Below are 24550 nucleotides of genomic sequence, written 5' to 3' on the forward strand. Positions count from 1 at the left end.
TAGTTAAGTTAAAATAAGTAGTGCAAAAAAAACAGAAATAAAACTGTAGTGAGGTAGTGTTCATGGATCCAATGTTCATTTAGAAATCTGATGGCAGAGGGGAAGAAGCTGTTTTTAAATCACTGAGTGTGTGCCTTCAGGCTTCTGTACCTCCTTTCTGATGGTAATAATGAGAAGAGGGCATGCCCTGTGTGGTGGGGGTCTTTAATAATGTATGTCACCTTCCTAAGGCACCACTCCTTGAAGATGTCTTGGATACTACAGAGGCTAGTACCCATGATGGAGCTGACTAATTTTACAAGTTTCTGTAACTTACTTTGATCTTGTACTGTAGCCCCCCTTCCCCCATACCAGAGGGTGATGCAGCAGGTCAGAATGCTCTCATGGTACATTTGTAGAAGTTTTTGAGTATTCTAGTTGACAAACCAACTCTCCTCAAACTCTTAATGAAATATAGCTGCTGTCTTGCCTTCTTTTTTAGCTGCATCATTATGTTGTGTCCAGGTTAGGTCCTCAGAGATACTGACACCCCGGGAACTTGAAATTGCTCACTCTCTCCACTTCTGATTCTTCTATGAGGATTGGTGTGTGTTCCCTCATCTTACTCTTCTGAAGTCCACAATCAGCTGTTTGGTCTTGCTGACACTGAGTACAAGGTTGTTACTGCGGTACCACTCGACTAACTGATACAGTACACCTCGCTCCTGTACGCCCTTTCGTCACCATCTGAAATTCAGCCAACAATGGTTGTATCATCAGCAAATTTACAGATAGCACTTGAGCTGTGCCTAGCCACGCAGCCATGGGTGTAGAGAGAGTATAGCAGCAGGCTAAGCACACATCCCTGTAGTGTACCATTATTGACTGTCAGCAAGGTGGAGATTTAAATTTCAATCCGCAAAGATTGTGGTCTTCCAGTTAGGAAGTCAAGAATCCCGTTGCAGAGGCCAAGGTTCTGTAGCTTTTCGATCAGGACAGTAGAAATGACAGCATTAACTGCTGATGTGTAGTAAATAAACAGCTTCCTGGCATAGGTATTTGCATTGTCCAGGTGATCCAAGACTCTGTGGACTGAGGTGTGAACGGTACCCTGTCTATGTTGTACCTTGCCCAGGATTGCTAACAGCACCATCCAGGCAGAGGTAATTCTGCATTTAACCAGTATGTCAGGAGTGACTGATTGCAACAATAAATATATCAACTTTTAGAGTTCAAACAGAATATATGAAACAAAATTTAGTGCTGAATAGATGTTTATTTTTTATTATTTTCACAATGGAAGTTAGAGAATATTGCAAAATAAAACCCCAAATCAAATGAAGAAATTTGCTTTAAATTAACCTGTACTAGAGAATTTTGTTACTCTGCAAATTCAAATCCTCTCTAGTTGCCAATTTCCCAATTTAGACTGTGATTCTCCTGAGCTTGGGGTGAGATCGTTAACAGTGAATAATCTCTTCCCTATCACCTTGCCAGAATCCCGTTCAGTTATTTCCCCTTTTCATAACCATTGCATGGCCAGGGTATGGGATAATGTCACTGGAGGGTCTTGTGCACACTGAATCAAATTGCTTTCTGGCCCAATTTATTGTCAATGGTAGGTCGGGGAGGTATTAAAGCACTCTGTTGTATTACCATATTACCTGATCCCACTGCTCTGACTGTTTCTACAAAAGTGCACTGAATTCCTAGATTTATTTTTCTGACCTGATGTTCATGATTATCAATCTGGTGTATAAGCCCCATTCTGGACTGAGGGATCCCAAATGCATTCCACACATGATCCATATAGTCGTATTTAACAAAATCTAGGCCGACAGGCCAAAGAGCAAAGTTTTCCTCAGACCCATGCAAAGATACACTATTAATGAGCAAGGGGAGATCTCCAAATTTATTTTCCCTAGTGAATTTTTATTCATATGTGAAATGAATGTAAGCATGGATAACTTCACTCATCTTAACACTGAACTGATTCCACAGCCTTTGAAGTCACTTTCAAGGATTCTACAACTCATGTCTCAGTATTATTTCTGTACTTATTTATTATTCTTATTTTGTGTTTTTATTTGTATTTGCACAGTTTGTCTTTTGCACATTGATTGTTTAACAGTCTTTGTGTGTATTTTTCATTGATTCTATTGTATTTGTTTGTTCTACTGTGAATGCCTGCAAGAAAATGAATCTCAGGGTAGTATATGGTGACATAAACGCACTTTGATAAAAAATTTGCTTTGAACTTTGCTGGCAAGTTTAACATTTAATGCCTGTTTCTAAATGCTCATGGAAAGATGATGAAGAGCTGCCTTTGTGAAGGTGCTCAGGGCCTTGTGGTGAATGCAAACCTGTTGTTGATGTCCAGTAAGGAGTTCCAGGATTTAGACTCAGTGATGATGAAGGGATGATCATAAGTTTCCAAGTCAGCATATAACTTGTTCCCTTAGTGCCCTGGTCTTTCCAGTTGGTAGAATCTGCATGCTTGGGAGTCAAGCTGCTGTAGTACTTCCAGTCAGTATACACTAATACCACAGTGCACTGGTGGTGAGGAGGGGGGAAGGGCAGGAGTGAGGAGGGGGTGTGTAAGTGCTTGGGATAGTGACCTGGATCCATTGAAATGAGTTGTTTTCCAATGTCTGGTATTGAATTAATGAATGTTATTGGAACTTAAGTTTGCAGGCAAATGGAGGGTTGCAACCATGGCAACCCTATTGAATGTTAAGGTGAAGTGAAGAGGCCATGGCCTGACACCTTTGTGATACAAACACATTACTACCTCACATACCATGTGTGAAGATTCCTTTATGAAGTAAACCTGCTCCTTTCTCATTTTTAAATTGCTCTACTGTGCACTGAGGCATTGTTTTTATGAGTTGTGGAAGGACAGATCTTATTGGTGGTAGCGTTTTGGGGAATGATGTCTGGGGCCGTGGCCCACTGTGTGGAGTACTGCCACAGTGAGAAGGCTGGGTTAATCGGAAAGGGTGGTGAGGTAATCGTGAGCTGCAGTTTTAACTAACTACTTCCGATTTCATGTGGCATCGCATCAAATTCTAAACTCATGAGTCATTGTTGCTGTCCAAAGTGTTAATTTTATGAAGTGATGTGCTGAGTGAATCCAGGTCCCTGTTCATTTCCTTTGTCAACCTCGTATTCCACAGAAGGCTGTCTTAGTGTTGTAATGAAATGTAACAGGAGCAACTCTGAATTTTCCTAATGGGCAGCAGTCTCTGTTGCTGGCCATAGGTACAATGTGGTGCTGGAGAACAGACCATGATCAATATGGTCAACTGTCCTTTCTAAAGAGCTGTGAATTATCAAAGGAAATGAAAACCAAGAGACAAGCAAGTCCACAGGTTTTAAGGTCTTGGAAAAGACAGAGTTAGGGTTTGAGACAGTGGTTAATGAGCCCCAACTTAAACAACGGAAATGTAAGGATGTGGTACATGTGACCAAAACACCACACACTGAAGCAAATGGGCAAGCAGGAATTAGATTCCATCTTCCTTCTTGCTGAGTGAGGACTATCAATTTGAAGAGCTTATAATTACCCTCAGCCCACATGGGCTTAATTAGGATTAAAACGAAGCCCACCTATGATATCTGTAAAGAGCAGCCCTTAATGTGTGCTTTAGCTGGGCAGAGTTTTAGACTTGGCAGTGTCACAAACTTGCTTCTACCCCACCGAGGCCCCAAAATGCCACTGGCTGCTTCAGGAAAAATGACTACCACGTGGATACTGCAACCAACCTTCCAGTCCTAAGGAATCACTGTTTCTCCTGGGATTTGTTATACCTGTACGGGAAAGTTTTACTTAAGATCCAAGGAACTGGTGCAACTTTCAGTTCTGGCAAAGCAAACTCAGGCTGGGCTTGCATTTTATGGAGCGCTCTCCTCTTTGTAACACTGGCAGTTACATCAATAGTAATACTGGTGGAGTGATTGGACGAATTTCCATTTGGTTCCAGGGTGTAGAGTGTACACTCAGACCATTTGTGTGTTTCTGCTTGCCTGATAGATATGGAGATTGTATCAACGTGGGCAAGCAAAGTCCAGGGAAGTGAGATGCAGATTGGCTTAGAGATCCTCACCAGATATCTGGAGAGTAAACAACTAAAGCATAAAGAATGTGCCAAGCAGTGTCAATGCCTCTGATTTCATTACTTCAGTAGGCCTTGTTACAGCAAACATATTGATGAGGAATTCTGATCCGATGAAGTCAGTGTCTTACAGATTTAACCAATGTTACATCACAGAACATTTCTCCTCAGCTGTCTGTCTTATCTCAGTGAACGTTTCCTGGGCCTTAACCTTGAGCGTGTCAAAGTCCATGTTTTGAATAGTCCCTAGGAATGAATCGTTAACTTCTTCTTCTTCTTCATCCTGTTGCACCATCTTTGCCAGTTCCTCAGGCAGGCCTACGTCGCCCCCTGCCATCTGCAGCTGACTCTCATCTTTGTCGTTCTAAGTAGAACACAAATAAAGGAATTTAAATCTTGTTAGCCCATCACATCATTTCCAGCAACCTCCTCCATCTCTTTACCCATCCAAAGATGAGAAGATGGAGATTCATAACTGCTCATACACTTGCATTCTTCATACATGATAAGCGGGAATCTGCACCACAACCAGAGACTGTATCTTAACTATTGACTCGTGTGAGATGTTTGATATTGTCATCTCTCTTCTCTGAAACTCTAACTGTCATACAGACAGCACAGCAACCAGCCACAGTGAGATTCTTGGTCTGTGGCCCAGACAGTCCATGTTGCCAGCTGTGTCACTTTATAGGGATTTTGAGCTTAGCTGATGCCCCCAAGACTGTATTTTCTAATAGAGTTAACCAGAGCTCTGTCTGAGTTATCTTAGCATTTTGTGGTCAGCTGTTGGAGCGCCACACTATTTGTGATATTGAGTATTTATTTATTTGATTTAGTGACACAGTGTGGAGTAGGCCCTTCTGCCCTCTTAGCTATGCTGTCTCAGCAACCTCTCAATCCCGATTTTACCCTAACCTAATCAAGGGACAATATACAATGACCAATCACCCTACTTGGTATGCCTTTGGACTGTGGTAGGAAACTGGAGCAGTGGGAAAACCCACACATTCCACAGGGAAGAGGACGTACAGACTCCTTACAGAATGGCACCGGACTCGACCTCCAAACTCCGGAATGCCCCGAAGTGTAGTAGCATCATGCTAACCACTACACTATCATGGGGCCCTTTGATTGCTGCATATCTACCACATTTCCTGGGCTGTACCTGTCCCCATTGGCCCTCTGCCAATATTGTGCCAATCACCATATCTTCTGCAGAGTAACGTTTTTACTCTTAGTCACTTCTATGTGACAGTGGTCGTTCATCTAATGTGTGACACTGAGTTCATTTCCTGCACCCCTTGTGTCCTGGTTCAGTCCATGACTCCTATTCATGACAATGAGATCCATTCATCTACCCTGCCCTTGGCGTTCACGACCTGTGATCAATCCCTCCTACCTGTGGTAGACGGTATTTCTCCCTCATGTGCAATCGAACCGTTGCCCTTTCTGCTTTCCTTTGGGTAAATGCGTTGTCTCGTTCCATTCTAGAACAGGAAGAAAATTATATTTTAAGTCACTGAATTCAAAGCTTTGTTAGGTGCTTAGCTATTTTAACTTTGGTTCCATTTAATCTGAGACCGATGCCAAGGAAATTTGGTGAGTTTGATTTTTGGACTTTTTGGGAAGGTTTGTTTGAGGATGCAGTGGGTTGGACTCTCACTGCTGGAGGCTGCTTTCATTTCAACACATTTAGCTCAAGTTAATAGAATCGTTACTGATCCAAAAGTGTTTGCAGTGCTGGGGTACAGATCTGCCAAGAAATAATCGAGTGGCAACATGGCATACTCCAGTTCTATGGGCAGCCGTCGGGATACTCAGCATTGAGGTCGTGGGTCAGACTTAATGCAGTTCTTTTTAAGTTCGTATGGATGGTTTTGGGGACAGAGAGGGCAGTTAGGGGTCAGATTGGGGTTTAGAGACGAGGATGTTGGGGAGTTAAGAGGTCAGGCCGGCATCTAGGTACCACACTTGAATGCCAGTGATGTGGACCTGTGATGAACGACATCTGCAGTCCAGCCCTTCAATCTGCACTTAAAGGCCAGTGATGGGGATATCTGGAGTCCAGGCTTTAACTCTGCGCTCGGAAGCCAGCCATGTGGACAGATGATGAAGGATATCCGTGAATATTGGGCCATCGCAGATCTGCAGATACCTGGATCAGATGTCCATGTGAGCAGGAAGCACAAGGGTGAGTGAGTCTGTGAGGCTGGTGTCTGAACCTGGAGTTCAGGGTCTTGTTATCAACTAGTTTGGGGTCAATTCTGAAGATTGGAGCCTAAATGTTCATCGGAAGTCTAGCAGTCTGCCCAGCACATCATTAGGTTCTGTTGGATGTTAATGTAAACAAAAAAATTCACCTAATGTTTTGATGTAAACATGATAAATCTGGCTATAGTTGAGCCAAAGAGGAAAATGTAAGAATTACAAGAATTGGTATTACATGATTGAATGTCCTCTTGTGAATTGTCTTCTTTATTTCAGTTCATATCTAGGAAAAAGTCACTTGGCTGATTCATGAGAGGCGGGGATCACTGTGAACATATACCAGTAATGGACTATTTAACGAGAGAGGGCATCTTTCACAGGCTGTACCTGTCACAGTTGTCCTTTTGTCAATACCGTACCGATGACTATAAGAGTATTTCCTGTCTTGTAATTTGTTCTTGTGTGTCGGTCACATTTCTTGAGCTTCAGTGTTACTGGGTCAGTTGCATCCATCTGATTTATTTCACTTCTCTTGTGAATGACAATGAGATCAGTTCCTTTACCTTTCAAGAATGTGACATTATTGATTCAATGTTACTATAAACATCCAAATGAGACTGGCAACCTTCTGCAACATCCAAATTCCTAGCCAGGTCCTACAACTGGTGTAGAGCACTCATGTCTTTATTTCATGGAAAGTCCACAAGTACGTAATGATGGCGATGAGTACACCGTGTTTAGGACACAACAGACATACCTGGAAACTGGTCTGGCTGAATACTGATCATTAGCTGTGAAAATTGGCCCTGGGATGGCCATAAATTGGGTGCAATAAGTTCCATATTCTATCTGCACATTGGCTTGTAATTTGTGGGGAAAGCTAGAAAATAGGATCCTGAAAGCTTATTTTGTTGACAACTGTACTGCTGCCAGTTGTGGGACTAGGATTTGGCCCCAGACTCTCAAAGATTCAAAAGGTTTGAAGATTCAAAGCACATTTATTATCAAAGAGTGTATAAATTATACACCTTGAAATTTGCTTGCTTACAGGCAGCCACAAAGCAAGAAACTTAAATAACCCAATGAAAAACACAGGAAAACAAAAACCACCGGAGAAAGAGAGAGAGAAAAAAGACAGTAGAAGCAAGCCAATAGTATTCTGAACCAGACTGAGTCCCAGATGAGCAGCGGAGTGGGCCCAAGCCTCAGTCCCCAGTTTTCACACTGATGGGGCAGAAACGCACAGCAGCCGGATCAGTTCACAGCCTCATCACCACGGAGACAGGAATGAACATTCACGGGAGAGCGAGCAAAGTCAGCCTGGCCCTTGCCTCCGTACCTGACACTTGGGCCTCCAACCTATGTGGGCCAATGTTTAAATTGTCCAAGCACTGGGTAGGACCACGGTCCAGGACCCGAATCCAGGCGCCTCAATACGCCTGGGCCACTCTGCCCGAAGTTCTTCTCAATTTCACCAAATCAAGCTCCTAAAAGACTCTCTCCTGCGGAGTTGGTATGTGTATCGGACAGTGTATAGGTCATGAACGTCAGTGGTCTCTTGTGGTCAGAGGAGAGGGAAAGACTGAGATGAGTGGGATGGTATATAGCAAGTTACACAATTAGATCAGCTGAACTGGTTGTCCAAAAGCTCACCGCAGGTTCATACTGGTGTACCTCACTTCTATCTAATAAAGCGTTCTTAATTCATTTCTGGCTCTGTTTGCTGTTTGAACTGTAGGACGGAATGTGTGGCCTATCTGATTATTGATATGTGAAGAAAAGGAGTCCAAGAATCATGCAACACAGGAACATCTCTTTTGCTCATCATTTGTGCCAACCATCAAGTGCCCGTCAGTATTAATGCTAGAGATTATACAGGGAGTATTTACCAGCCCTACAGAGGGGCTCAAATACACCCAGAACAATTAACACACTGATTCTGGAGAAAAATACATTGGTTTGGAGATATCTTGTGAGGCAGGAGAACAGAGCATTGCTGAAACTGATCACAAGAACTCCAAACTCTGCAGCAGGCAAAGAGAAAATGTCTCAGAGGCCAAAGCTTTCCTAAGGTTCAGGAAGTCAGTAAACCTGCTGACTGGGAGTGAAACAACAGAATAGATGTAATCGTGTGAAAGGCAAAATGTACCACTGAGACTGCTGTGGGCGAGCAGACTGTGGAATGAATGGCCTAGCGCTTGTTCCATCCATGAGAGGATGAGCACAGAGCAAGCTCAGCTCCCTGTCCGATGCTGGGTGTAATCGACAGGGCCAACTGAAAAGGCAGAAGGAGTTGGTCGATGGTGAGAGACGTAAAGGGCGAATAAAACCCAAAAGAGGATGGAGTAAGTGCAGAGAAGACGAGAGGGCAAAGTGTCACCATTTAGGGGGTGAACAGGACAAAATGGCAACACAAGTACTGACAGGGATTTACGAGAAGCCCAGAGTGCACAATAGAGGTTTCCATGTGCTTGGAGGCACATGATAAAATTGTACAAAGTCAGCATGTTTTCCTCAAGAGGAAATCTGGCCTGACAAATCTGATGGAATTCCTTGAGGAACAGCAGTCAGGATAGACAAAGGAGAGTCAGTGGATCTTGTTTACTTGTATTTTCAGAAGGCATTTGACAAGGTGCTGCACAAGAGGCTGCCTAACAAGTTAAGAGCCCCTGGTATTACAGGAAAGATACTAACATGGATAGAAGATTGGCTAACTAGCAGGAGGCAAAGAGTGGGAATAAAGGGGACCTTTTCTGGTTGGCTGCCAGTGACTGGTGGTGTTCCACAGGGGTCGGAGTTGGGACCACTTTTTTTCACATTAAATGTCAATGACATAATTAATGGCTTTGTGGCGGGTTTTCCAATTGATAAGATGGTAGATGGGAGCAGGTATTGTTGAGGAAGCAGGGAGTCTGCAGAAGGACTTAGACAGATTAGGAGAATAGACAAAGAAGTGACAGATGGAATATAGTGTAGGGAAGTAAATTGTTAAACCCTTTGGTAGAAGGAGTAAAGGCATAGAGTATTTTCTAAGCAGAGCAAATTCAGAAATCAGAGGTGCAAAGGGACTTGGGAGTCCTTGTGCAGGATTCCCTAAAGGTTGACTTGCAGGTTGAGTTGGCAATAAGGAGGCAAATGAAATGTTATCATTCATTTCGAGAGGACTAGAATATAAAAGCAAGGATGTAATGCCAAGGCTTTATAAGACATTGTTCAGACCACACTTGGAAAATGGTGATCAATTTTGGGTCCCTTATCTAAGATAGGATTGCGGGCATTGGACAACGGCTTACGAGAATGACCCCACAAACAGGACTACCTTAGACAGGCATCTAGGTTGGCATGGACGAGTTGTATCAAAGGGTTTGGTTATGTGCTGTATTACTTTATGACTGTGATTTCTCTACGCGTGCAGCAGAAAACACAAAGGGACGAAAGCAGAAATTCCTGGAAACATCAAGCATCGGGCAGTACGTGTGTAATGAGACACTGTCAGCATTTCAGGTCAGTGACTCATCGTCAGAACTGCAGTAGTGAGATAACTAGTCATTTTTATACTGGGAGGGATGATGGAGACTTTACAAAGTTAATCATGGTAGCGTCTGTCCATTACCTGAATGGTACCATGATCTAGATCACCTTGATCTCCATCCTAACACAGTTGTTCCCTTGCTCTCTGAGCACACCCCTCTCTCTGCAATGGAAAACAGACCTATTTCTTCACTTTTTCAGTTCTGATAAAGGGTTGTTGACCTGAAATTTTAATTCAAGAGGAATTAATGTACCTTATCATAATTTAAACATTGAATCAACATTCCCATTTTCAATAATGAATCAGCTGAGAGATGTCAGTTTTAACTTTATTGCATGTAAAGTGAACAGTAGGCTGTGCTGATAGAAACTCCATTATGAATTGCATGCAGCAGATTTAATAATTTTCCATTTCCAAATAATTTAGAAATCTATTCAAACAGTAACTTCATAATGAAACATCGGGTGGAGAAATGGCCCAGCAAGTAGTGCAGATGATTTAAAGCGCCTGCATTACATGATGTTCAGTGCTGACCTCTGACGCCGTCTCTGTGAAGTTTGCTCATCCTCCCTATGACCACATGGATTTTACCTTGTACTCTGGCTTACTTCCGCATCGCAAAGATGAGCTGATTGTCGGGGCAATTATATTGCCCCTAAAGTGGGTAGGCAGTAAAAGGAATCAAAGTGGAGCGGATGGGCATTTGAGAGAAAATCAGTTTCAGGGAAATAAATGAGACTGACAGGGTTGCTCTGAGAACCAGCATTGACTTGATGGGCTGAATGGTCTTCGGCATTGTGAAGAAGGAAATATGTATGCGAAATACTGAAGGACTGATTCAAATAGAAAAGCAGCTTGTTTGTATTATAATGGTCAACAGAAATGCCAATTAAGCTGTCTACACAGAGTGAATGATATTATGAGATAAAGTTTAGCCTTAAGACTTAAACTTAAGATCAGTTGTTTAATGACCATAAGTACATGGCAAAATCACATTCAAAAATACTTAAAGAAGACAAAAAAAAACTGAAATACTAGTATTTCAGTTCACAATGCTCACATACACAACAGCCTGAAACCAATCAGGTATATTGTAGGTTTTGATGAGTATCACATTTACTAAAAGGTCAGATGGAACACAAACTCAATAAGATAGAGAAGAGTGACCTCTAAATGAAAATTACTTAAAGTGAGCAGGTAAAACTCTGCCATGGATGGTCCCAAGCACAGATGCAGAAGGAGGAGGGTTAGGCATCAGAAAACAATCCTACCCTGCAAAAAAGGTGTTATAGAAGATCCAATGACTTCCTCTCCAGGAGATGAAGGAGAAGGTGAGCTATACTTTGGATAACTTGAATGATTGGCTCAGGACAGAGGACTCTGGCGAGCTGCTTTTGGAGGTATGCCCCAACAGGGGTGGTGGGCTTCAGCAAATAATTAAGAGTGGGTGAGGATAATGAGGGAGGGTACATTAGGCACTGATTATAAGGGTGGCATGGAAGGAGGCCATTTGACCCATCAAGTCTTTCCTGGCTCCCAGCAAAGTATCTCAACCAGTCCCATTCCATTCTCTCTCTGGCTTCCCTGTCATCTGCTGTCTCACCTCCACCAGCCACTTCCCCAAATCCTCCTGCAGGAGAGGTAATTTCACAGTAGCAGTGCACCTTTGCGATGTGAAAGGAAACCGGAACAATTAGTATAATGCCACATGGAGAACATACAAATGCCAGAGGTTAGAGTTAAACTGTCACAGCATGAACTGCATCACTGTGTTGCCCCAGCATTAGGGAATTCTAAACACCTGCATAAGCCTCCTAATATATTGAAGCTGTAATTGTCATGCATGTCAAGAATAACTTCTTTAAAGGAAGGAAGTAGTGTGATCTATTTCTACATAAATATGCATATGAAACACATTTTATGTGGAGTGGTGAATCATTATATGAATAACTTCAGCCCACATTGTACATTGTGCTTCCTGGAGAATACTGTAGACACTGCAAGAAGATCCCACAGGTAGAATGTGAGTCAGACGTTCAGGACGAAAGATGAAAGGGGAATTGGAGGGGAAATTTCTTCAGTCAAAGGGTAGTGTGAGTATGGTATGAACTGAGGAAGTGGTAGATGTGGGTTCAATTGAAACATTTAAGGGAAATTTAGATAGCTACATAGTGGGAGGGGATTGAAAGGATATGTCAAGGTATTTGTAGATAGGACTAGGCAGGAGATCAGATCAGCATGGATTAGATGGGCTGAAAGGCCTGTTTCTGTTCTGTAGTGTTCCATGACTCTATGACTCTAAGTGGCTTGTAGAGAGTCTCTAAGTACAGTACCGCACAGAGGACTGTCATCTGAGGTATTAAGGCTGTGTCCACCTCAAATTTGCACGACTTCACATCCAAGATTGATAGATAACCATATGATCATTTTCTGAGATTACGGTTAAAGGATTAAGCATTAAGCTGGACTTTCAGAGAATTACCCTTCTCTCTGAATTGGGTCATAGATCCACCTAAAAACCAGACAGTGGCTCAATTAAAGAAGTCATCTGAAGCAGCATTGGTTGACAGCATTTTTCCTCTGATATGGCAGCCTTGACTTGGTACACAAAATGATAAACGTTTGCTGATTGAGAAAGCAGACACTGCATCTGGATACATTGGAAATAAGAACACTAAGACTGGTTGGGTTATTCACTTAGAAGCGATGAAGTAATCTGTCTGGACCGAAAGCAAAACAATGTTTTTCACTGTACCTCGGAATGTACAATAATAAACCAATTATCCAAATTATTGGCCATTTTACATGCCCCTGTGGCTTGATGAGGTACATGTATTTTAAGACCTTTTAACCAAAACATTGGATACTCCTGCATCATAACACTTGTATGTTGATGCTGCAAATAAAAAGAAAGATATTGCTGATAAATATATTCATAGTCTGGGCAGTTCATCCGAGGGTAGGGTTTGGCTTTATATGTTGTCTCTCCCTCTCCTCATGCACAGCCTGGTCACTGGCTGTGTGTCACAGGTAAATCCTCTTTCACCCTAAGCCGTTGCTGTCAATGTTTAGCCTCAAATCCTGGATTGCACTAGTTACCTGGCTTCGTAAAGTAGAAGGTTACTTAGCCCAGTTTGCTGGCTCGATCATTACCACATTTCCTCAAATACAGGTTGCTCTTTTTGAACAAAATAATTGAAGGCGTCGACGAGATCTAAACAGGAATTAGATCCAGCTCTTCACAGCGGAGAGATTCAAACCTTGAAGAGTGATGTTGTAAGATATTGCATGATATTAAACAATATTGTGTCACGTTATGTCATATTGCATTATATATGGCAGCATACGGTACATGATCAATATCCCTAAAGGAAACCCTGTGCTTCCGGCTACTCTGTGTGAGACTAGTGTTGGACTTTGTACAGAGTGCCATAAACAAAGCAGCAAATTAATGGGATCTTCCAAGTTGTGTACCCGGATAAAGGAACATGTTCACTCAAATACCTAACAATTTACTGAGAGCAGCATAACACCTTCATTCTCTTGTTCTCCGTGGCTTTCCCATTCCTTCCCAGAAAGGGATTGAAGCTTAGGGAGCTAGGTAGAAAGCTGAAAAGCAGGAGCTCCAGGGTAGTAATCCCTGTGTTACGGGCGACAGAGGGTAGGTATAGGATGATTTAGCAGATGAATGTGTGATTGGGGAAGTGGTGCAGGAGGCAGGGCTTCAGATTTGGGATCTCACCTGACCTGTACAAAAGGGGTGGGATACACCTGAACCCAAGGGGGCAGGTTTGCTAGATCTGTTGAGGAGGATTTAAGCTAATTTGGTAGAGTGATGGAACTAGAGTTTAAGGGCTGAGGATGATGCAGTTGGTATACAAGCAGATGAAGTGGGCGATGAGACCATCAGGAAGGACAGGCAGATGATAGGGCAAAATTGCAGTCGGATCAGTTGAGATGTAACATGGGGACAAAATTGAAAGTGGTGATGAATACAGGACTGAAGGTGTTATATTTGAATGCACACAGTATACAAGGAGGTAGGTAATCTTGTTTTGCAGTTAGAGATTGATAGATATGATGTGGGCATCATTGAATAGTGGCTGAAAGAAGATCAGAATTGGAAGCTTAACGTCCAAGGATTCACATTGTATCGAAAGGATAGGCAGGTAGCAGAGGGCATGGGGTGGCTATGTTGGTAAAAAATAAAATCAATGCTTTAGAAAGAGATGACACAGGATTAGAAGACATAGAATTCTTTTGGATGGAGTAAATAAACAGCAAGTGTATAAAGACCTTGATGGGAGTTGTAAACAGTTCTCCAAACAGTAGCCAGAATATGGGCTGCAAACTGCAATGGGAGACAGCAAAGACACGTTAAAAAAGCCATGTTACAATAGTCATGGGGAATTCCAACATGCAGATAGGGAAAATTAAAGTGGTGCTAGATCCCAAGAAAGGAAATTTATAGAATGCCTACTTGATAACTTTTTAGAGCAGCTTGTGGTTGAGCCCACTAGGGGAAAGGCTATTCTGGATTGAGTGTTGTATAAAGAACCAGATTTGATTAGGGAACTTAAGGTAAAGGAACTTTTAGGAGGCAGTGATCATAATATGATAGACATCACCCTGTAATTTGAGAGGGAGAAGCTAAAGTCAGATGTATCAGTAATAAAGTGGACTAAATGGGAATTATAGAGGCATGAGAGAAGAGCTGGCCAAAGTGGATTGGAAGGGGATACTAGCAGGGATGATGGCAGAACAGCAATGGCTGCAGTTTCTGGGAGAAAACAGGAAGACACAGGATAGATACATCCCAAAGAAGAAGCATTTTTAAAAGCAAGATGACACAACTGTGGCTGACAAGGGAAGTCAAAACAACATAAAAGTTAAAGAGAGGACATATAGCAGAACAAAAATTGGTTGGAAGGCAGAGGATTGGGAAGTTTTTAAAAACCAACAAAAGGCAACTAAAAAAGCCATAAAGAGGAAAAAGATGAAATATGAAAGTAAGCTTGTGAATAATAACAAAGATATTTTCAGATATACAGTATGAAGAGTAAAAGAGACGCAAGTAGGTATCGGACCGCTGGAAAATGACACTTAAGAGATAGTAATGAGGGACAAGGGAATGGCGGATGAACTGAATAAGTATTTTACATCCATCTTCACCGTGAAAGGCACTAGCAGTATGTCAGAATTTCGGGAGTGTCGGGGACAGAAGTGAGTGCAGCTGCTATTACTAGAGAGAAGGTGCTTGGGAAGCTGAAAGCTCTGCAGGTAGATATGTCAGCTGGGCCAGATGGATTAGATAGTAATAAGGAGACAAAGAAATGGCAGATTAACTTAATGGGTACTGTACTGTGGAAAACACTAGCAGTGTGCTAGAGGTCCAGTGTGTTAGCGAGCAGGAGTGAATGCCATTGATATTACAAAGGAAAAAGTGCTAGGCTAACTCAAAGGTCTTAATGTGGAAAAGTCATTTGGACCAGATGGACTACATCCAAGAGTACTGAGAGACGTTGCTGAAGAGTTAACAGATGCATTGGTCATGATCTTTCAAGAATCACTTGATTCTGACAAAAGACTGGAAAATTGCAAGTGAAACTGAACTCTTTAAGAAGAGAGGAAGGCAAAAGAAAGGAAATTAATAGGCTAGTTAGTCTAATGTCAGTGTTTGGGAAAGTGTTGAAGTCTGTTATTAAGGATGAGGTTCCAGGGTAGTTGGAGACTATTGATAAAAGAAGTCAAAGTCAGCATGGTTTCTGTAGAGGGAAATCTTACCTGACAAATCTGTTAAAGTTCTTCGAGGGAGTAACAAGTGGGGTGGACAAAGGAGAGGCAGTGGATATTATTTCCTCAGATTTTCAAAAGGCATTTGATTAGGTGCTACACATGAGGCTGCTTTAACAAGATAAGCATAAAAACATGGAAAACCTACAGCACAAAACAGGCCCTACGGCCCACAATGCTGTGCCGAACTTGTCCTCACCTGAGAAATTACCTAGGGTTACCCATAGCCTTCTATTTTTCTGAGCTCCATATACCTGTCCAGGAGTCTCTTTAAAGACCCTATTGTATCTGCCTCCACCACGGTCGCCTGCAGCCCATGGTTTTACAGGAAAGATACTGGCATTGATAAAGGAATGGCTGACAGGTAGGAGGCAATGAGTGGGAATAAAGGGAGCCTTTTCTGGTTGGCTGCCAGTGACTAGTGGTGTTCTTCAGAGGCCAGTATTGGGTCCGCTGCTTTTCACATTGTTTTTCAGTGATTTAGATAATGAAATTGATGGCTTTGTGGCAAAGCTTGTAGATGATACGAAGATAGGTGGAGGGGTAGGTAGTGCTGAGGAAGCAATGTGATTGCGGCAGAACTTAGACAAATTGGAAGAATGGCCAAAAAAGTGACAGATGGCATACAGCGGTAGGAAATTTATAAAAATACATTTTGGTAAAAGGAAAAATAGTGCATGGAGAAGGTTCAAACATCAAAGGTGCAGAGGGACTTAAGAGCCCTTATGCAAGACTCCAAGAAGGTTAATTTACAGGTTGCATCTGTGGTAAAGAAGACAAATGCACTATTGGCATTTATTTCAAGGGGAATAGAATATAAAAGCAAGGAGATAATGCTGAGGCTTTGTAAGATACTTGTCAGGCTGCACTTGGAGTATTGTCAACAGTTTTGGGCCCCATATCTTAAAAAAGATGTTGTCATTGGAGAGAGTCCAGAGGATGTTCACAAGGATGATTCTGGGAATGAAGGGGTTAACACAGGAGGTGCATTTGGCAGCTTTAGGTCTGTACTCATTGGAATTTAGAAGAATGCGGGGTGGGGGGAGGGTAGGAATCTCATTGAAACCTACCAAATGTTTAATGGACCAGATAGGGTAGATGTGAGGATGTTTCCTCTGGTGCTAGGGGGCACTGCCTCAAAATTGAAGGGCGACCTTTTAGAACAGAGGAAAGCAGGAATTTTTTTAGCCAGAGAATGGTGAACCTGAGAAATGCTCTGCCAGAGACTACAGTGGAGGCCAAGTCCATGGGTATACTTAAGGCAGAAGTTGATAGTTTCCTGATCGGTAAGGGCATCAAAGGATATGGCGAGAAGGGAGGTGAATGGGGTTGAGTGGGATCCAGGATGAGCCATGATGGAATGTCGGAGCAGACTCGATGGGCTGAATGGCCTAATTCTGCTCCTATGTCTTATCTCTTATGGATACGCCACAGGGCTCTGAAAGTGGTAGCTGAAGAGAATGTGGAGGCATTAGCAATGACTTTCAAGGATCACTAGGTTCCGGCATGATTACAGGTGACTGGAAAATAGCAAATGTTACTCCACTCTTCAAGAGGAGAGAAAGGCAGAAGAAAATAAATTGTAAACCAGTTAGTCTGACCTCAGTGATTGGGAAGATGCTGGAGGAGATTCAAAGGATGAGCTCTCAGAGTACTTGGTGGCACATGCAAAAATAGGCCAAAGTCAGCATGGTTTCCTTAAGGGAAAATTTTGCCTGACAAATGTGTTGGAATACTTTGAGGAAATAGAAAGCAGGATAGGCAAAGGAAAATCAGTAGATGTTGTGCACTTGGATTTTCAGAAGGCCTTTGATAAATTATCACACATAAGGCTGCTTAACAAGATAAGAACCCATGGTATTCCATAGGAGATACTAGCATGGACAGAAGATTGGCTGATTGGCAGGAGACAAAGAGTGGGAATAAAGGGAACCTTTGCTGATTGGCTGCTGGTGACCAGTGGTGTTGGTGTTTATGTTACATGTCAATGATTTGGATGATGAAATTGATTGCTTTGTGGCCAAATTTGTGCATGGTATGAAGATACTTGGAGGGGCAGGTAATGTTGAGGAAGCAGTGAGCCTACAGAAGGACCTAGACAGATCTAGAAAAGTGGTAGATGGAATAGAGTCGGGAAGTGTATGGTCATGTTCTTTGGTAGAAGGAACAAAAGCGTAGCTTATTTTCTAAATGGAGAAAATTTTAAAAATCCAAGGTGCAAAGAGACTTGGGAGTCTTCGTGCAGGATTCCCTAAAGGTTAGCTTATAGGTTGAGTCAGTGCTGAGTACTAGAGGACGAGAATATGAAGCAAAGAAAAGTGCTGAGGCTTTATTAAGCCCTGGTGAGTCCTTACTTGGAATCTTGTGAGCAGTTTTGGGCCCTTTTTCTATGAAAGGATATGCTAACATTGGATAGGGTTCAGGGAAGGTTCACAAGAAATGTTTCCAGGAATGAAAGTGTTATCGTATGAGGAGCGTTTGATGGCTCTGGGCCTGTATTTGCTGGAGTTTAGACAAATACGGGAGGATCTCATTGAAACATATCGAATGTTAAAAGGCCTCGACAGAGTGGATGGGGAAAGGATGTTTCCTATATTGGGGGAGTCTAGGACCAGAGGGCACAGCCTCAGAAGAGAGGGACTTCCATTTAGAATGGAGATGAGGAGGAATTTTGTTAACCAGATGGTGGTGAATGTGTGGAATTCATTGCCACAGGCAGCTGTGGAGGCCAGGTCATTGGGCTTATTTAAGATGGAGGTTTGCAGGTTCTTAATTACTCAGGGCATGAAAGGTTACAGTGAGAAGGCAGGAGAATAAGGTTGAGAGGGAAAATAGATCAGCCGTGATAAAATGGCAGAGCAGACTCGATGGTCCAAGTGGCCTAATTATGTTCCTATCTCTTATGGTCTATGGTCTAAGCTTGAAAAGGTAACAATTCCACAATTCGTCTCCTCTCTGACACCAAGTCCACCCCTCAATGCCTAGACAGGGAGTGTTAGCAGACAACTCCAGCAACCTTTTCATTGTAGCTCAGCCTGCTCAGTCCTTCCTTCTACGAATGTGGCTGTACCTGCTTCCATTTCTTTCTTTTTTCTCTCTTCTGTCTCCAATTTTGGATTGTCATCTCAACAACTTTCATCTGCCCCTCAGTCTGGACATCTCCTCTGCTCTCTCCACTTTCCCCCACTCTGCAGCTTGCCGTGATCGTTCTCTCAATTTTGTCTTCTGCTGAAGAGTCCTCGACTGGAAATATTCACTCTACTCTCAGATGCCTCTGGACCCACTGAGCATTTCCAACAATTCCTGTTTTAGTTCTGTATTTCCAGAATCTATAGTGTTTTTGCTTCAGTTTTTCCTTTAACTGATGTTCGCCTATAGGCAGGTGTACTCACAGGCCACAGCTTTTATTCAGGATTTGAATGGGAGCTTCAAATTGTCCTCACCTGAGCCACCGAGACCAGTTTGTAGTGTCCCTTTTGGCACCCTGGGAGATAACATGGGAAATGCAGGACATTAAACTGGATACCTAGTGATTTGTGGCTCAGTATCATGATATTGGTGGGGTTGGAGAGGAAGTTGGGGGATGTATTGCATAACCAAAGCTGCATTAAATGCAATACCAAAGTTTAGCAACATGTTATGTAGGAGAAGTGCAACAAAATGAAATATGAAAAGATCTTTTAAAATTCTCCAGCTGTACTTGCTGTACTTGTCCTTAGTGCCATGTTCAGACATGGGATAAATTATACCCGCATCCTTCACCAGGAAAGGATGGAAGATGCCATTCCATGAACTGACAGCCCTGGTGTGGGATGGGCATATCCCAGCATTTGACGAGCAAGTGAAAGAGTCCTGCCAACCAGCAGGGCCAACAGTCCCACTGAACTTTTCTTTTTTAGAACATAGAAACATAGAAAAATTACAGCACAATTTTTTAATTCACCCTTGCCTAATGAGGAAGCTTGTGTCCTCTACTTGGCAACTGCCGCCAAGAGCATACAAAATTGGAGCAGAACCGCGATGGATTGACTTTTCCCTGGGCCAATCATGTCTCATCAGCGATGTATTGTGCTCCATGCTACAAAACTAGGCTGAAGCTCAACTGTGGTAGTGCAGCTGTTGCAAGACTATTACAAGTTCAGAGAGTCTTCTCAAATGCTTCTACGGAGTTGACTCTGAAACATTTTTCCACCTAGTCTCCAGCTTGTGTGTGTGTGCATCCACCAACTACAGCCTGGGTTTCCCAGACCTCAGGAATGTGACCCTGGGTTTGCAGCAAAGTCCTTGAAGGCCTGGTACGTTTCCGTAATTATCAGGGACTCCAGAGAGAATCAGAGTCAATAACACTTAGAACACTTGCAACGCTGAAGGAAGTTATGATGGCTGAGAAAGGAGTCCGCAGTGTAATTCTCAGTTCAAGCACTGGGCCTGTTACCCTTGCTCCTCAGGTACATGTCCAAGTACCACTTAAGTGTGGTGGCTGTTTTTGCTTCCACTACCCAGATCCCTGACTCCTACTCCCTCATCTTACAAACTACGTTAAGTCTGAGTCCGCTACCTTCTGGTATGGGACTTCCCACTTCATCTAAATAGGACCCTCAGAATTTTAGACATCTCAATTAAGTCTTTTCTCCAGTCCCGAAGAAATGAGCTCAGTTTATCCAATCATTGCTCATACTTCCACAGCTACAATTTCAAAGGGTTAACAACATCATCATATATTTCCACATTTACATGTGTACTCACACAGCCCCACATTAGAGCCCAGTCAAACTCAATACAAACCATAGAAATGTCAGCTTATAAGAAGATCTATTGCCGCTCAGTTTAAGCACTTTCCAGTCTGAGCTTAAATTAAGCAGGCTGCCCTATCGAGGTTACAATTCATTATTTAGCACTCATAGTCTGCATAAAGATTGCAATATATTTGCTATGGTCCAGGTGCAGGTTGTTCGGTATGGACTAGATGGGCTGAAGAGCCTGTTTCTTTACTGTAGTTGTCTTTGATTATGACTAAGGTAATACAAATATTGCTGTGGTAATTACCAGACAACATTTCATCAGTGCTGCCTGACAGATAAATACTTATTAGGACTGATGGATAAATGTTCTTTGAAATAGTGCCAAAGGACTTCTTACATCCATTTGAAATATTGAAAGTTCCACCTGAAAAACGACACATCTGACAAAGCAGCACTCCCTCTGTATTGCTGTAGCCTAGATTTGGTTCTTAGATGCTCAAGTAGAAATGAAATCCACTGACGTCTATCTGACAAACACCTAAATGTGCTGTTGTATGAAGAAAAGGTTGCATCTTATCTGTAGTTGAATGTTCTCCAGCAGATGAAGTTATTCATTGAAAGCAATCAGTGGTTATTCATTTACTGATGAGAGATTACATTAATGTAAGCATTCTCACAACTCATATATAATGTGTCACCTCACTCCATTCTGTTACCTGAGGTATTTCAAAACCATAATAACCTAGACAGTGTAACTGTGCACCTATTAAGGTAAACAAATTTCTTGGGATGTTATTCCAGCTGCTGGATCATGGGTTTCTTTCTTATGAGCAACCCCAGTTTAAGAGTGAAGGCAAGTCACACAGAGGGTGCAAAGGGGAAGGAAGAAGGTGAGGCTTGAAATTCTGGACGCCATCGAGAACTGGAAGTAAAGAAAAGAAAGGGCTGGAGCAGGGGTAGGGTTGCATAAATTTTAAAAGGTGGAAAATAATGGCTTCACAATGTAGAATAGTGGAAAAGTATGTACTGTATATTTTGATTAAAAGGAATAATCCAAAATGCCCACTGTGTCACTGACCATTTTAAATCCGGAATTTAGAGAGGGGGTTAAAAATCAAAGTATAGTCAATGTAAAATTGAAATGCTGAGTAAATTTACACAAAGAAAATTTGAATAAAGGATTAACAAGGCCTGATCTTCCATTTTACATTTGATAGCAGGAAGTATGCATCTTTAAAAAAACATGTCAAAGGCTTTTGCAAATTAGTTCAAGTTATTAACTCCAACACAATTTATTAACCTGGATGATTTTATGATTTCTCTCCACTCTTGTAACTAACCATCCTCACATTCTACCCAAGCGCTCCCTGACACGCAGCCTCACAATGTGCCAGCTGTCCTCTAATGCCTTTACCGAATAACCTGGTATGAGGGTCATTTGGCTTTCCAACAGTGACAGGCACCACAGCTGACCCTAATCCTGTCCACTCTGATGTCTGCTGTCACAACTTGTCCGCTGGTGCTATTGGCAGATGGTCAGAAGTGAGAAACCTGGCTGAATCTTTCCCCTCCTCTAGTCCAGGATCACTCCTCTCATATATACTGTAGTGTCAGTAGGCTGTCCTTGTGGTTCTCTTTCCTCAGCACTCCAGCTGATACATTCAGTTATTTCACTCCTGGGGAGGAATGTGGCAATCCTTGCTAAACTGAATGCTTGACAGTTTTCAAACAGCATGGCCTATAATGGCTATTAACCCTCAGGAAGTATTGTTGTGTACCTTTAAGCTTGGATTGTGATATTTACAACTGAATAGTTCCTCATTTTTGTGATTAAAGTGTATTTCTCTAGAGTTTATTTCAGTGGTCACTGTGTGCTAATTCTAGGAAGACATTAAGCAAACGAACATTCATTCCAGTTAACAGAGTACAGTAGACAGTCACTCTATTTCCTGCCTTCCCTTTTTTTAAAATTGCATAACTAATGATAATGTGTGCTCTCTACTCTTTACAGAGAAGGATTTCTCTGAATTAATAGAAAAGTTTAGAATTTCATTAACACATTTAATTTTGATACTGTTTTGTTTTGTGTGCACAAACTTACATTACAAAAACCATCCTAGTTTGTCTTCCCACAACTTTACACTTTCCCTTTCAATTCCTTCTACTGTGGTAGCACTCACTTTTCTTCCAAAAGCTGCCGCTGATATTCCTCAAACTCCTCCCTGGTCATTCCAGTGCTTTGCGGAGTTGGCTTTCCATCTCCCTCTGCTGCTTTCTCCTCTTCTCCTCCTCCTCCTCCTCCTCCTCCTCCTCCTCCACCTCCAAGATCTTTTAATTTTCCACTGATCATGGTTTTGAGGAAGAATGTCATTTTGGCAGAAACTGGTCTAATTACAGGGAGGGAAAGCAAGCTGGTGTTGCCTGGAACAGAGTGCGCGTGAAGGATGGATAAGCCTTGGGTGTAATTGGTAGACATCGAGCTAAACGGCTTAAATCATTATAAGATGCCACAGTGAAGTATTGGGCTTCTTCACTGCTCCGATCTGTTGGCCCATTTTCCCCTGTTAAAGGAGGTACAGCATTTATGTTTGAAAAATGAATCCCACAAATAGTGAGAGCTTGCTTTCGCATTTGTAAGACCTGTCCAATTAATATTTTGTGACATTAAAATGAAGCAAATAAATGCTTATTATTTGAAAGAATCCATGAAATATTATTAGAGGGTACATAATAAAAATTGTTTCTATGGGAACATGGCATAGATAGAGTGCACAGCTAGCATCTTTTTCTCTGAGCAAAGATGTCTCATATTACAAGGCAGTGGGCAAGTCAGAGGAGGCGTGCAGAGCTAATTTTTTACACAGAGTGTGGTGGGTGCTGGAATGTGTTGCCAACGGTGGTAGTGGCGTCATGTTCTATGTATGCGTTCCTGTGTTATTCATCGAGCAATGTAACACTGCACAAGCTTGTCTGAAACAAAGTCAGGGTAGAGGGATTGCTGCAAATCTGCAATGGAAACAGAAAATAGTCAGCAGAGCAGACAGCATTTGTGAAGGGAGAAACTGAGTTAATGCAACATGTTAGTGAGGAATGCCTGTTGGGTATGTGAAGAAACAAGAAAGGGATCAGGGAAAAATCGAAGGGAAGAGAAATCTGTTATTGCTATAAACAAGGGAGTAATCAAATAGTATCTGTTCTGTTGTGCTTATCCGCTGTTTTATATCAAAATAAACTTTATTCATAATTATAAATTTACAAGAATAAACAATGTAATGCTTTTTCATCCTTACATTCATAGTCAATGCTTTGAGTAGTGTCCTATACATTTCTTAAAACTGATTGGACATGGGGCCGTCTGAGATGGTGCATGTTGTCGTGTGAATGAAATCACCGGAGAAAATTACTGGTAGATACAAAGCAACTGCTTTATTTGATAAAACAAGGTACAGCAGGCATCATATGGAGACACTTTCAGTTGAAAGGTCTGCTGGCCCATTGTGGGGCTCCATATTTTATGTGCTAAACATCAAAGGACAATTTCATATTTACAATATATGGATGATGCTTTCTTTGAAACTATGCTCAAGCTTCACACTTCCTGATTTGCATCCACACCACAGATATTTCAGTGAATTTTAATCAGCATTGTCTGGTGTGGGATTCACAGTTTTGAGGAACACATTGTTCAGAGCTGCACTCCAAATTAAATTCACAATACATATTCAGATGTGAAGACTGGTAGCCCAAAGTCAATTGCTAAATTTATATGTCCTAAACCCAAAAATTGCTCTAAAATTCACTACTACAATAATTAAGGAGATTCTTCACCCCTCCCTCTCCAGTGGTGGAGAACCCCACACTGTGGTCATTTCCCACCGCTTTTCAATTTAACTGGGCATGGGATACTAGTCAGGTTGTTCTGTCTATTCCTAAACTCTTGATATTCCTTGCTTAAGTGAATAACTCATTTAATACATCTGATCTATTTCATACCTGTAATCTTCACTAATACCCTAATGACTCTATGCTATATCTCTTCCATTGATTTTATATCCACCAATAGCTCTGAAGTTCTCCCATTTTCCGCTTTCTATTAACCTTAATCCAAAACTCTGGTGCCCATGTTCTAATCAAATCATATAAACCTATCACACTCTAACTTCCCTGGCTCCACTGCTTGA

At 42.0% G+C, this 24550-nt stretch overlaps 1 protein-coding gene across 1 annotated transcript; it reads right to left on the reverse strand.

Annotated features, from left to right (window-relative positions):
* Window positions 1-1235: 1235 nt before the first annotated feature.
* LOC140739975 (complexin-4-like) lies at window positions 1236-22818 on the reverse strand. The gene is made up of 3 exons (XM_073068699.1): window positions 22550-22818; window positions 5494-5581; window positions 1236-4458 (listed from the first exon to the last, which is right to left on the reverse strand). Exons 1-3 carry the CDS (start codon window positions 22738-22740, stop codon window positions 4240-4242), a joined length of 498 nt encoding a protein of 165 aa, XP_072924800.1. The 5' UTR covers window positions 22741-22818; the 3' UTR covers window positions 1236-4239.
* Between the last annotated feature and the right edge of the window lie 1732 nt (window positions 22819-24550).

The sequence above is a fragment of the Hemitrygon akajei genome, chromosome 16 (assembly GCF_048418815.1).
Source record: "Hemitrygon akajei chromosome 16, sHemAka1.3, whole genome shotgun sequence".
In the NCBI taxonomy this organism is placed as follows: domain Eukaryota; kingdom Metazoa; phylum Chordata; class Chondrichthyes; order Myliobatiformes; family Dasyatidae; genus Hemitrygon; species Hemitrygon akajei.

Bases quoted from the DNA above. Each gene is read 5' to 3' on its own strand.
- LOC140739975 (XM_073068699.1), bottom strand. From the start codon at position 22,740: ATGACATTCTTCCTCAAAACCATGATCAGTGGAAAATTAAAAGATCTT. The intron at 5,582-22,549 runs GTGAGTGCTACC...TTCCTGTTCTAG, and splicing joins CGGCAGCTTTTGGAAGAAAA to AATGGAACGAGACAACGCAT. The intron at 4,459-5,493 runs GTAGGAGGGATT...TGTTCTACTTAG, and splicing joins AGAAATACCGTCTACCACAG to AACGACAAAGATGAGAGTCA.